Source organism: Temnothorax americanus, unplaced genomic scaffold (genome assembly GCF_048541705.1).
Source record: "Temnothorax americanus isolate GAGA-0224 unplaced genomic scaffold, ASM4854170v1 Scaffold7, whole genome shotgun sequence".
Taxonomy (NCBI): Eukaryota; Metazoa; Arthropoda; class Insecta; order Hymenoptera; family Formicidae; genus Temnothorax; species Temnothorax americanus.
Window position 1 is genome coordinate 987,239 of NW_027509792.1, and position 12,793 is coordinate 1,000,031.

At 35.1% G+C, this 12,793-nt stretch overlaps 2 protein-coding genes across 5 annotated transcripts; one reads left to right on the forward strand and one right to left on the reverse strand.

Moving 5' to 3' along the window:
* Positions 1 to 5,644, reverse strand: LOC143906212 (small ribosomal subunit protein mS37). Of its 3 annotated transcripts, none has more exons than XM_077422120.1 (3): positions 5,493 to 5,644; positions 552 to 685; positions 1 to 332 (listed from the first exon to the last, which is right to left on the reverse strand). In XM_077422120.1, the coding sequence occupies exons 2-3, from the start codon at positions 679 to 681 to the stop codon at positions 100 to 102; spliced, it is 363 nt and encodes a 120-aa protein (XP_077278246.1). In that variant the 5' UTR covers positions 682 to 685; positions 5,493 to 5,644; the 3' UTR covers positions 1 to 99. The 3 variants fall into 3 exon arrangements, with proteins under 3 accessions (XP_077278246.1, XP_077278245.1, XP_077278244.1); XM_077422119.1 differs by lacking the exon at positions 5,493 to 5,644 and adding an exon at positions 1,073 to 1,234; XM_077422118.1 differs by lacking the exon at positions 5,493 to 5,644 and adding an exon at positions 929 to 1,066.
* Zw (glucose-6-phosphate 1-dehydrogenase Zw) lies at positions 1,502 to 12,632 on the forward strand. 2 transcript variants are annotated; one of them, XM_077422096.1, is made up of 7 exons: positions 1,502 to 1,809; positions 8,723 to 8,847; positions 9,720 to 10,084; positions 10,241 to 10,839; positions 10,913 to 11,118; positions 11,218 to 11,378; positions 11,448 to 12,632. In XM_077422096.1, exons 1-7 carry the CDS (start codon positions 1,791 to 1,793, stop codon positions 11,536 to 11,538), a joined length of 1,566 nt encoding a protein of 521 aa, XP_077278222.1. In that variant the 5' UTR covers positions 1,502 to 1,790; the 3' UTR covers positions 11,539 to 12,632. The 2 variants fall into 2 exon arrangements, with proteins under 2 accessions (XP_077278222.1, XP_077278223.1); XM_077422097.1 differs by lacking the exon at positions 1,502 to 1,809 and adding an exon at positions 6,419 to 6,596.
* The last annotated feature ends 161 nt before the right edge of the window (positions 12,633 to 12,793 follow it).

Here is a 12,793-nt window from a genome sequence, read left to right on the forward strand (position 1 = left end):
CATTTTTCTATGCGCTTATATTAAGTATGGTAACAATTAAACCAGTATGGTATTTTTACAACACATGTTAATGTATGCGGTACTACAGATGTAAAAACGCTATACCGTTGGATACCTTCGTAGAAGATACGTGACCTGCTTGTGCGTGAGGTTCTTACTTTCAGGTACAGGTACCACTTGATCCTGCGTGGAGCGCATACGCTGCACGTTATCGTTGTAAGTTTTGTAGCATTTAGTTAATGCGTTTACTTGCGGGACACATCTCTTGTCTTCAAACTCATTTTCTTCGAGGCACGACAAAAGCAAGGTCATCTCGTGCAAACATCCGTGTTCTGGAAACAGAAATATATTAAAATTGTATGAAGTAGAAGTTTTCCGAATATTATACTTATTTTACCGCTAACCGTAATAAATATTGAAACTCTCTGTGTGCGGAATGAAGTTTATAGCCTACGATCAGCCACATTGTAACAAATATATACAACTAGAATGCAGGAGGAAACGGTCTTTAAACATATCCATTGGGGAAAGAAATTGATCTTTAGACATACCCGATGCTCTCCGACCTCCCTTCGAACTCACAAAGTCCCTTAGTTTTAACGGCAAGATCGCCTTGAAGGGTACCTTCTTTTCATTCTGTGGTTGCCTCGCGTTGCGAAAAAACAGCGACGTCAATCTCATCTTTCTGATAATATAATATAAATATAAATATCTCTCCGTACCACTTTAATATTATATAAATATTAAATTACAGCGAAATAATGGAAAGTTATGAATTTCTTTGACACGGGGTTTAACATGGAGGTTAAGTTTCTCATCAAGTTCTATATCAGAGTGACTGAACTGATGGTTTTTTATATCGACATACAGACACAATTGATGACAAAATGTAATTTTGATAGTCGTCAATAAATGTTGCTAAACGTACATTAATTTCTTTTGCAAAGCAGAGAAGCCGGAGAAAAGTAGACCGTTCGCCGCGACTCGCAACGACAATCGCGTTCGTCGGCTTTGGAGAAAACGCGACCGCGACCGATCAGATGGCGGCAGCGTTTAATGTTTACCTATTTACCTTCAATTTCGATCGTATCGGCCGGCGCCGCGAGAAAAACCGCGTAAAATTATTACGTCACCAGTATGCGAGTGCAAAGTCCATTTTTTTTTTAAATCAAAACAAAGATAGACAAATAGAAAATTAATTAAAACAAATTAGTCGCTTCGAACGCAACCCTGTATGAGTTCCTATCTTTCCTTCTTTTTCTTCTTTCCATGCGCCTTCTGCTCCGCTTGACTGAAATGCATAAAAATTGCGTAGAAACAGATTTATATATATATATTCAGAAGTGAAAATGCGTTTCTCTTTTTTTTCCCTCTCTCGCGCCAAAAAGAAACGGTTAAAATCAAACGAAGTTGCTTTTAGCTCGGTGTTATTTGCGCGCTATTTTTATCGCACTGATAATTAGACGGGGACGGGGTAGGGTATGCCGAACCGAAGGAAATCGCGAGGATTGGCGGCTCTTTCGCTGGGGCGGCGAGAACGGAGAGGAGCATCAGAGGCGCAAGAAAACTCCGTGCACGTCGCGCTGACGCTTAACCTCAAAGTCACGCGTGACGGGTGACGGTGTCATTTTGGCGGCAAGGCCACGCTGGCCACGTGCGCGCGAGACGCGAGATCGCCGGCCGCCGGGGGAACGGACATATTCGGTCTGTGCCGAAAGGGGACCGCCGACCGGTGCGAAGGGGGAATTTCGTCGAGCAGGGTAGCGTCAAGGTTCAAGGATCGAGCGAGAATGGCGGAGCACCCAAGAAGTGAGTCTATCAAAAGCAAAAAATATGACGGGCGTTTTTCGCGCGCGCGTCGCACATTTTAAGACAAACGGCGCAAATAAGTAGGCTCGCCGATAAAATTAAATCGCAGGGAAGGACGAGAGAGCGAGAGAGGGAGGGAGGGAGGGTGTTTCCGAGATTAAAACGCGGCGACGCGACGTCGTGAACGTTACGCGGAAGCTCGTCGATAATGCATCGTACGATGTTATTTTTTTTTTTCGTCAAGCGATCTCGAGCGAGCGAGAAAAATTCCATGTTTGCGAACAACGGGTGTCAGCCAGCGTCGGCCCGTCTGTTTATCTCGTGGGATATGTGCGATGTACATACATACATATATAACAAAATACATGGCATATACCTATGTGTAGTTTCGGTGAATTTTTTTACGCAGTTTGTATTTGTCCGAATTTTTATTATTTACTTCTGGAGCTTTATAAAGATTGTCCACGAGACTGAAACGTGATTATTTTATCAGCATGTGATTATGTCTCTTTTCTTGAGATAATCGATTAAAAATACTTTCTGTTTATTTGAAATATATATTTATATATGTTTTGAAATAATATATATATATATATATATATATATATATGAATATAAATATATAATTATTTTAATTAAATATTTTAATTAAATAATAAATATTTAATTTATTTATACAATTAAAAGCTATATATATTTATAATTACTGTATTAATTTAATCATATATACATGACTTTAACAAAATATTTGAATTATTTAACACAAGAATCTTAATACGTAAGAATTTATCATTCATGATAAGCATGATATCAATCGTGATGCTATTTTTGTGGCCTTGGCGATTAACACGCCAATTATTTCGAATATCTTCGGCAAATTGATATTTTAATTATCATATAAATTGTAGTAGTTTAAGATTTTGGAAGTCGTGATATATGAAGAATTGAACACATGTAGTGAGAGTAAAATGACGTAAGTTTTTTTTTGTACCGAAACGAAACCGACGTCGCGAAATCGGAGAACGGCTTCGCCGGTCTAGATTTTGACATAGCTTTATTTACAAAGAGTTTCGCAGCCGCGGGTGTATAACTCGTTCCAGGCTGCTTGGAAAAGTAGGTCCGCGTCATTAACTTAATGCCGGGGGCACACGTAAAAGAAAAAACCACATGTTGCACAAATGCAATTATGTTTTTACATCCTTCAACGTGGATGGTGTGACTTACGTTTTGTTACGTAAGAACGTATTGATTAAGTCAGCGTGTCAAAACGCACAAGTGTATATATTTTAAAAACAATTTAAATAAATAAAATAAATAAACTATAAACATTTTTTAAATAAATTCTTCCAAACATACGTAATAAATAAACATAAATTTTTTTTAATCTTACGAGAGAGAAGCGATTGTTAAATTCCTACGTTATAAATTACTGTACTTTTCTTGTACGAGAGATATACGTAGTACAGTGTTATATATGTATAATACATACATACGTATACAAAATGCAACGCACAATATTACGTCCTTACAATATGCATCAGTGATAGGCAAAAAGATGATCGAAATTGCATTGCGGATAAAAAAAGGAAACAAAGGCTTGTTTAGCTATTTATATTTAAAGTCATTCTTTACTCTTACTATGTCACGATAGTTATATCTTATGCGCATTTCAAGTGAGCCAGCAAGAATTTAAATTTCAAAATTGTCTCATATACATTCTGTTCCGCTAGCGCGTTTGCACACACGCACAATCGTCGCGTATATATTGTTAACGTTAAATTTCAACAGAACGCATTACTATAATCTAAAGTGTAACGTTTTATCTAACTAACTTTAACTTAGTCTTCAGAGAACATTTATATAAATAGAAAAATAGAGAGTTATAATAAGAGTTATAACTTGCTATTCAATTTGATTAATTGTTTACGAAAGCAGAAGTGTGTCTTTTTTAATGTGTGTATAATTGACAAATCTGATTGCATACGTTTTGTCAACGTTAAATGATTCGCTGCCGCAGCGAAAAGTTAATGTGATTTTGGTTGTTCATTGGAACGAAATTTTTTCATTTTAATCGGCATAAATTAGTACATCTGTTCCCACTGAATCGATCATATTGAAAAGAAAGATAAAGAAATCGGTTTTAACCTTTTAGGAGCCTGTGTACATAATTACGTACAATAAAAAAAACTAAAAAACTTTCATCAGGGACGTCTTTTAAGACTATCTTACAAATTAGAACATTTTACTCCAACGGGATCGATGTGTGGCCCCTAAAGGGTTAAAAAAGATCTTGCACATAAATCGCTTTCAAAATTAAGCAATTAAGTATTACATTATCCATCGATCGTGGATGTCTCATCGAAGCTCTAATTATATTATGGAAAATCAAACGGAGGATTAAGTTGTCATTAAGGTCACGCATTAATGAAATCGATCACGATCAATTGAAGGCTTGCCCTTGAAAATAGAAGTGTGAGAAGACCTATTACATCGCGACGATGCCATTCAAGAACCGCGCACTCATTGGCACTCGCCGATGGCAGTTAATTGATTTGCCAGTCATCGTTATCATGAGATATATTATATATAGCGTACACATTATATGAGTATCTCCGCACGCATGATTTGCGTGGCCTTCACAATTTTTACGCGTGCGTCATAAAAAATAAGCAACGTTTTTCCTTACGTGTACAATCTGATAATAATATAAATTATTGCTGTTATTTTAGCAATTCGCGAATACCCTCCTTTCCCCGTGATTCTTTCATGAGTGGCGAAATGGTACATCTTATTTAAGAATTTAAGAAAACTATTAATAGTTCTCTTAAACGATGAAGAATGTAGTAGATGTATCTTATACTTTTTGCATTATTTTATCTCTGTTTTTGCATCATTATGCATCATTATGTCTTTGACGGTCATATTTGTATGTAAATTATAATATATCTATAATAGCTATATAATAATTAATAATATACAACATCGTGCAGGGGCGTAGCCAAGATTTAATTTCGGGGGGGGGGAGATATATTTGAAAAGATTTAACTAATTGTAACATTAGCGCATATTATATGTATAAAGGTAGTAATTAATAAACTTTCGAAATAAACTTGAAAAAAAAATAAGAATTTTTTTCTGGAATTATGTTGTAGACTCCTTAAAAGATTGAAACCCCTAAAAAGGGGTGACCACTTAGAATGACTTTTCAAAGACAATAGTAGGTAAGAAATCCCTGCTTATAATATATGCCTTTGTATTTAGATGGCTGTACATTATTTAGGACACTGATGTTGTATGTATGAATGAAATAAGAAGCTATACGTCTTTTTACGGTGAAAAGATAGTGAAATACGGCGTAAAATAATTCAGATACCTTTTACATCTGAATCGAACCAAAGCAATGTCATTTTACTGTTAAAGGACTATAATAGAAGTCTGAGCGTTTTAAAAAGATTGCGTACATCGTATAATTGGTACGACAGACATATGCCATCTTATCAATTATTATTAAAGTCGTTCAGAGCATTGTCTTTAGACTTTAAAGCATTCACAATTTCATTTCTCTCTGCGCGCTTTCAACCTTTCATTCTCATATTTGGTTCCAAAATTTCGGAGGGGAGATTTATCCCCCCAATCCCCCCCCCTAGCTACACCACTGACGTCACGTAATTGTCGGTACATACGTCAACTTGTCACGATGCTGGGATAAGATCGGATTAGTCCGCAGACAGGTGTCTCGTTGTTTTCCATGTACGTCGGTGCTTCCAACGGCCTGGAGCTTCTCCGTTTGTGGAAATAATATTTTTACAAATTGCAAGAGCTAAGTTTATGTATAGTAACGTCACATTACGTACATTGATACACGAGGACTGAGTCATCGTTATGCAATGTGTCGTTATATTCTCCAGCATAGATTGCACATCGCACTTGCGTAAATAGAATCTATATGCTCACAAACTTTTAATTGTAAACAAAATATTTAAGTAGCAAAATCTTGCAAGATATGCAAAAATCTTGCGCGAGAGAATGTACGTGTAATTGGATTCGTTGATAAGAGAACATATCATTCCATCGCCTTGACCGGAGTGCTCTGTGACCATCAGAGCTAGATAAAAATCTAAATCTGATTCGCACTTGGAGATTGCCGAAGTATACGCTAGTGTGCGTAGAAAAACTAAAATAGAGATAGAAAGACGCATGTTAGCAGGCAAATTTCGCGTAAAAGTGCCTAGACGGCATTGCTTATGCAATCATTTAAGTATAATTATCGATAAGGATATCTAGCTGGAAAAATAAAAATCCTTACTGTATTAATCATCTTCAGCTATCTTAAACAACATGTTTATATTTAAAATCATTATACGTTTTTTATTATGTTGCTTAGTTAAATGCTTATTATAATTGTTAAGTTAAATACCTAGCTTCGCGAACGTCGGGCTCCTTCATATAATATCCTACCTACGTTTCTGTTTAAATTTGGGATAATGAAGGCATTGAATTTTTTTTTTTTTTTTGTAATGGAAAATGATTGGATGATCAGTTTATCTATCATCGAGGGCACTCCGCGATTGCCTCATAAGCGTTTACGTTTGCCTGATTGCACGTGGTGCGCGCATGCAAGGCAAAACCGACGCCAGTCGCGGTTCTGCTGGTGAAGCGGCGAGATTGTCGAAGGAGTACCTACGGCAAGACCTACTGGCACCGATAGTCAGTCGATCACGTGACTTTTTTAGTGTCTTTCCCGTGCGACTTGTTCGTAAACCACAAAGCCATGAGTACCTTATCGAGTAAGTTCAAACACGAATATGTTTGCATATTATATTTCTGCTTCAAAAACAGACGATTTTAAATATTATGCAACTAGCAGCTCGCATATTTTGATGATATTATCTCAGAATTTTTTATTCAGCAATAAATTATACTGTCAGCAAACTTAATTTTTTCTTTTTTGATAAATATGAAAACTAATGATTCTAAACTTCCATGGGTTTCTGATTTAAAAAATATAAAAATGATAATTAAATGGTAATTATGAATTATATCAATTTTTTGTCACATTATGAGTTGTGGTGATATGTGATAGTGATATGAGTAATAATGAATATTCTGTTTTGTGAGTGAGAGAGAGAGAGAGAGATTAAGTGGGAAATATAAAAAAAATAAAATATGTGATATTTCTGAATAGTTGGTGCATCAAAATGTGCTATAATAAATAAACGCGAGAAAAGAGAGAAACAAAATTTCTAAAAGTTTTCAAAGAAAACGTTAATCTTCACGTGACATATGTAGTAAGGTCCACAAATTTTCGGTCCAAGAATATAAAAAAGTGAAACTGTGACAATTTGCATTTTTTAATATATAATCACTCCTTATTTCAACGTTTTTTAGAACGATGTGTGTGAATTGATTTTTCCATACTACTAAAAAAATATTTTGAATTTTTGTCCTTAAAATAATTTAATATTGCGGAGATTACTTCTTTATTTATTAATTTATATTTTATAAAAGTAGTATAAAATAATGTATTTTAATTGTATAGAAATTATGTATAGAATCGAGAAAGGATATAAAACATAATTTTTTTTCACAGATTATTTAAAAATTATTCTTATTTAAATCATTGGTTTTAGTATCTCAAGTATCTGAAAAACCTCTACCTTGGAAAGATGTTACATTATACAAAGGAATATATAATTATTTCTTTTGTACACGGTAAACGATCTTTTTCATCTTAACCGGATGTACGTAGGTGTAAAATGACTAAAGATGTAAATGCAGTAGAAGTAGACGATTTCCAAGGTTACTCTTAGAATATCAATACTCAGAACCTATATATAGAGACAAACATTCACTCGCATTCACTCTTATTAGGGATGCTTTCTATTTAGTGACAAAAGTCGTTCTATCTTTCTTGGGACGTTTGTGTCACTAAATAAAAAACACCCTATAGCTTTTACAGGATGCGTTGGAGTGTTATTGTGTATCGTGCAGCAAATTTTGCATAGTTGTGTGAGAAATGTGAAATTTGTAGTGATTTATAATATGTAGTGATATATAATTTATATTTATAAGAAATTCCATGTTCTGTTGATATTTAATTAAAGAGAAGATGACAGTTTTCTCGCACGCCACGTGAGAAGTGAAGATTTTCTACGTTTGTACATTAGATGTGTATATCTCCACGTGGTTAATTTCCTGCCGCAAAATATCTCTCGTATGACCTCAGCGAAACTGTAGATTTTGCCATTACTCATTTCATACGGTATTACATAGTATGTAGGAAATAGATGATCAAATTTTAGTGATATTAATGTTTAATATGTATGATTATTGCATCGTCACAAAAATACATGAAAAGAGATAGCGTCACGTTTCGATTACGTCGAACTTGATGAATATTTTAATTTTACGTAATAGTAAAGTGACAATGGTCGCGATTTTACTCCATGAATATAGATAAATATATCCTTAAAAATAATATTTAAATGATTACACACGTAGATAATGTTATTTTGGCACGAAACTTGATTTTACAAATAGAAGGACGGAAAAAGTATCGTACATTTCCATTTTAAACATAAATCTTTTTAATTGAGCAATAGATGCATTAAATGTTGCATCTTTTGGAACTTAGTGTCCAGTTGCAAGAGTGATAAATCGGTAAATTCAAAAAAAATGTCTTATTAACAATTCTTGTCACTTATTTACACATATAAAACATATGATAAATTAATTACATGTGACTGAGATAATGAATATTAAGAAAGTGATACACAATGAAAATTTTTATCATAAATAACATTTTTTTAAATAAACATTTTCGATATATTGATAAAGTGCATTAGAAATGTTATAAAATAACATAATGTAAAATTATAATACCACTAAATGTGAAGACTAATGTTAATCGTAGGGACGTCGACGGAGGAGAGCCTGCAGTACTTCAGGCAATCCCTGAAATCGGACGAAATGGATCATTTGGAAGGAACTCATTTTGATAGGCTCATCCCACATGTGTTTGTTACCTTTGGAGCATCTGTAAGTTTATTTTGAAGGAAAATATAAAATATGCAAGTAACGCTAATTGCAATTTATGAATATCCGTTCATTTCTCTCTTATAGAATGCGTAATTTAACACGTTATTGACTAGAGACTCGTTTGTTGGCCGAATTTATTGACCAGTGACGAATTCACTCGTATTTAGAAAGGTAGTTTAAATCATCATGCGAAGTTGTTTAGAGTTAGATTTAGAATAGGTAAAATTGATAAAGTTTTCGTTACATAGGATTGTGTTTATCCTTCGCTTGTCATGATTGTTTCTTTTTTTACCTTTTGTACATTATAAGTTAAATTTTGTTTCTGTTGAATTTTCTAAAATAAAAATATGAAGAGAGAGAGAGAGAGAGAGAGAGAGAGAGAGAGAGAGAGAGAGAGAGAGAGAGAGAGAGACGAAAGAGAGAAGGGAGAAGAGAGATAAGAGAGAGAGAGAAGAGAGGGGAGAAGAAGAGGATAGAGAGAGAGAAGGGTCTAGAGAGAGAGATCGACGCTAGAGCGATCCAGCTCTCTCTCTCTTCCTCTCTCGCTCTCTAGAGAGAGAGTAGCTGGTCACGAACGTTAATTTCTGCGCGAAACGTTCGGTCAACAATTAACTTTTATACATGATTCAATATTATATATAAAGGGTTTTGAACGGTTTTTTAATAATTAGGTATTTGCTTTAGAAGGATGTTTGTTATTCTCTATTAAAATTTAACTATGTAATTAACATTTTGTTCTTTTTATGTTAAAATTGGATTGTAATTTTTCGGACATTGACTGCGTAATAAATAATGAGTATATATTGATTCCTACTTATCAAATTTTATTTCCAAATTTTTATCTAACTACTGCGTTTGTTAATGTCGAAAAGGGGGACCTCGCCAAGAAGAAAATCTATCCGACTCTCTGGTGGCTCTTCCGAGACAATCTCCTACCGAAACCTACCGCCTTCGTCGGTTATGCTAGAAGCAGATTAACAGTAGAACAATTGCGTGAGAAGTGCCATCCATACATGAACGTGAAGTCGGACGAGGAGGAAAAGTACGAAGAATTTTGGAAGCTGAATCACTACGTCGCTGGTTCCTACGATCAGAAGAAAGACTTTGAGCTACTAAATCGTGAATTACAAAAGTTTGAGCAAGGGAACACTGCGCACAGGCTGTTTTATCTGGCATTACCACCGAGCGTGTTCGAAAGCGTGACGATACGACTCCGGCTTACCTGTATGGCAAAGAAGTAAGCACAAATTTTGAACATATATGGAATATAATCAACTAAAGCATTAAGAATTGAAAAGAGAAAATACATCAAACAAAGTTACCAATTTGTTTTACGGATATATAAATATAACAGAATATCCAATATATAAATATATCTATATTGAAATTTCAGAGGATGGACGAGAATTATAATCGAGAAGCCTTTCGGCCACGATGCTGCCTCGTCGCAGAAACTTTCCGATCACTTGGCGACGCTGTTCAGCGAGGAGCAAATCTACCGTATTGATCACTATCTCGGCAAGGAGATGGTGCAGAATCTGATGACTTTGAGATTCGGAAACAGGATATTCAATCCGACATGGAATCGGGACAATGTAGCTTCAGTGCAGATCACATTCAAAGAACCATTCGGCACTCACGGTAGAGGCGGCTATTTCGACGAGTTCGGCATCATCAGAGACGTGATGCAGAATCACCTGCTGCAGATCTTGTCCTTGGTAGCTATGGAGAAACCTGCGTCTTGCCAACCGGATGATATCAGAAACGAGAAGGTAAAAGTTCTCAGATGTATCAAAGACGTGCAGATCGATCAGGTGGTCCTCGGTCAATACGTCGGAAACCCGGACGCTGAGAAACCGGAAGCACGTTTAGGCTACTTGGACGATACCACAGTACCAGCCGGATCCAATACGCCGACATTCGCGTTTGCAGTGCTAAAAATAAACAATGAAAGGTGGGACGGAGTACCGTTCATCCTGAGATGCGGAAAAGGTAAGAAGATTGAAGGAGGTCCGTTTCTCGGCAAATAAAAGACTTTTTGTTTAACCACCGCGCGATGTCGTAGCTCTAAACGAAAGGAAAGCAGAAGTTAGAGTACAGTACCAAGATGTACCGGGTGATATCTTTGATGGGAAAGCAAAAAGGAATGAATTGGTGATCAGGGTGCAACCAGGCGAAGCATTGTACATTAAAATGATGACAAAGTCACCCGGCATCACGTTTGACATGGAAGAAACAGAATTGGATTTCACTTATGGCAGTAGATATAAGGTAAGTAATTTCGTTGATCAAAGAATTTGTCGTTGAAGTTAAAATCGGATATGTAGTGAGGCGCATCATCCTGCTCATTACGAATATCATTTCTTCCAGGGTCTTAAATTACCGGATGCCTACGAGAGATTAATTTTAGATGTCTTTTGCGGTTCGCAAATGCATTTCGTGCGAAACGACGAGTTGCACGAAGCATGGCGGATATTCACGCCGTTGCTTCATCAAATTGAAAAAGAAAAAATCCAACCGATTCCATATAAGTACGTAGCGCGGATTGTGAGTATTTTTAATGTGTGCAAAATATATTACTGTTTATTTAAAACTTTCAGATATGGATCCCGAGGGCCGAAAGAAGCTGACGACATGGCGAAGAATAATAATTTCGCGTACTATGGTTCGTACAAATGGGTGAAACCATGAAATCAATGTTCATTGTGATATGAGATTCATCACGCAAAGTACAAATTTTAAAATATCTAAGAATATTTAAAGCGATGCAACTGTTGACTGTCACATTCCAAAATTTTTGCTAAATCGTCGTATATACAATAAATATTTTTTTACAATTTTATATGTAATATTTATATATATTTTACTATTTGTATCTTATTGATATAATATTTACATATCCGATTTTATCATATATGTGAAAACATAAAGTTTGTTCTCTGTCGCTGAACTTTTTGCATTAATGTCGAAAGTATGTACTGAAGCGTTCTTAATTGACGATATCAGATATAGCTATTTTTCTGTCATAATGCAGCAGTATTTGCAGTGCAACAGTTTATTGTAATCTCTATATTAGGCCTGAAAATGTAACAATTGCAAATTTGCAATACTGATATTAAGCGGAAGATTAAAAAATCTATGATACTTGATTTAAAACTAAAGCAGTAATATTCCGAATTTATGAAAATGCAATAAAGTAATTAAAGTATACATACGCGCATACACACAAATATATATACGTTGTGTTACTTTATACATTTCCGTTTTCATTAATTTAAATTCTCCTAAGATTTTTATATTTTATTACTTAAAACAAGTTTAACATATTACATTATGTACTATCATTATTTTCAGTCCAGATTGCTTTTAACGATTATAATAAAATAAAAATTTTTTTTTGAAAAATCAATTCTAAATTACGAACTGATTTAATCAGTGTGATGCCGTTTTATCTGTTATGCTGATCTTTGCATTCTTTATATCTCGAAATCGTCAGTACAAGAGAGCTGCACTAGTGCAGCCACAAAGAACAAACCTATAACATCCATCTAATATTGAGGCTACCTTAAAATCAAGATTGCGGGGGAATGTGTGTGAATCAGTCTTTCTTTTAGATTAGTTTTATTAAATCTTGACAATCGAAACATATGTGTGATACCAATCGCGGCATCCTGTACAACTGTCTTTGATAGCATAAATTGTACAAATAATTGTACGCTAGAGATCTGTGTGAGATTATTCGATTGCGTAACTTACGTTAAATAAATAAAAGAAAGTTGACTTGCCGTATGTGTATATACCTACATTGTGGAAAAAACCTTATTCTAAGTGTACCAGGTAAGCGGTAGCCGATCATCTTACATCTTATACAGCACTAAATTTCGCAGCTCAACATAATCCTGCTATTCTACTTCCTCTTAAGATCAGCTATACATGGATATATAGA

What these genes read in the sequence shown, in the direction of transcription:
- LOC143906212 (XM_077422120.1), bottom strand. Translation starts at nt 681, where the DNA reads ATGAGATTGACGTCGCTGTTTTTTCGCAACGCGAGGCAACCACAGAAT. An exon ending in GGGAGGTCGGAGAGCATCGG is followed by an intron (nt 333 to 551) that starts GTATGTCTAAAG and finishes TTCTGTTTCCAG; the next exon opens with AACACGGATGTTTGCACGAG.
- Zw (XM_077422096.1), top strand. An exon ending in CATCCTGAGATGCGGAAAAG is followed by an intron (nt 10,840 to 10,912) that starts GTAAGAAGATTG and finishes GCGATGTCGTAG; the next exon opens with CTCTAAACGAAAGGAAAGCA. An exon ending in ATCCAACCGATTCCATATAA is followed by an intron (nt 11,379 to 11,447) that starts GTACGTAGCGCG and finishes TAAAACTTTCAG; the next exon opens with ATATGGATCCCGAGGGCCGA.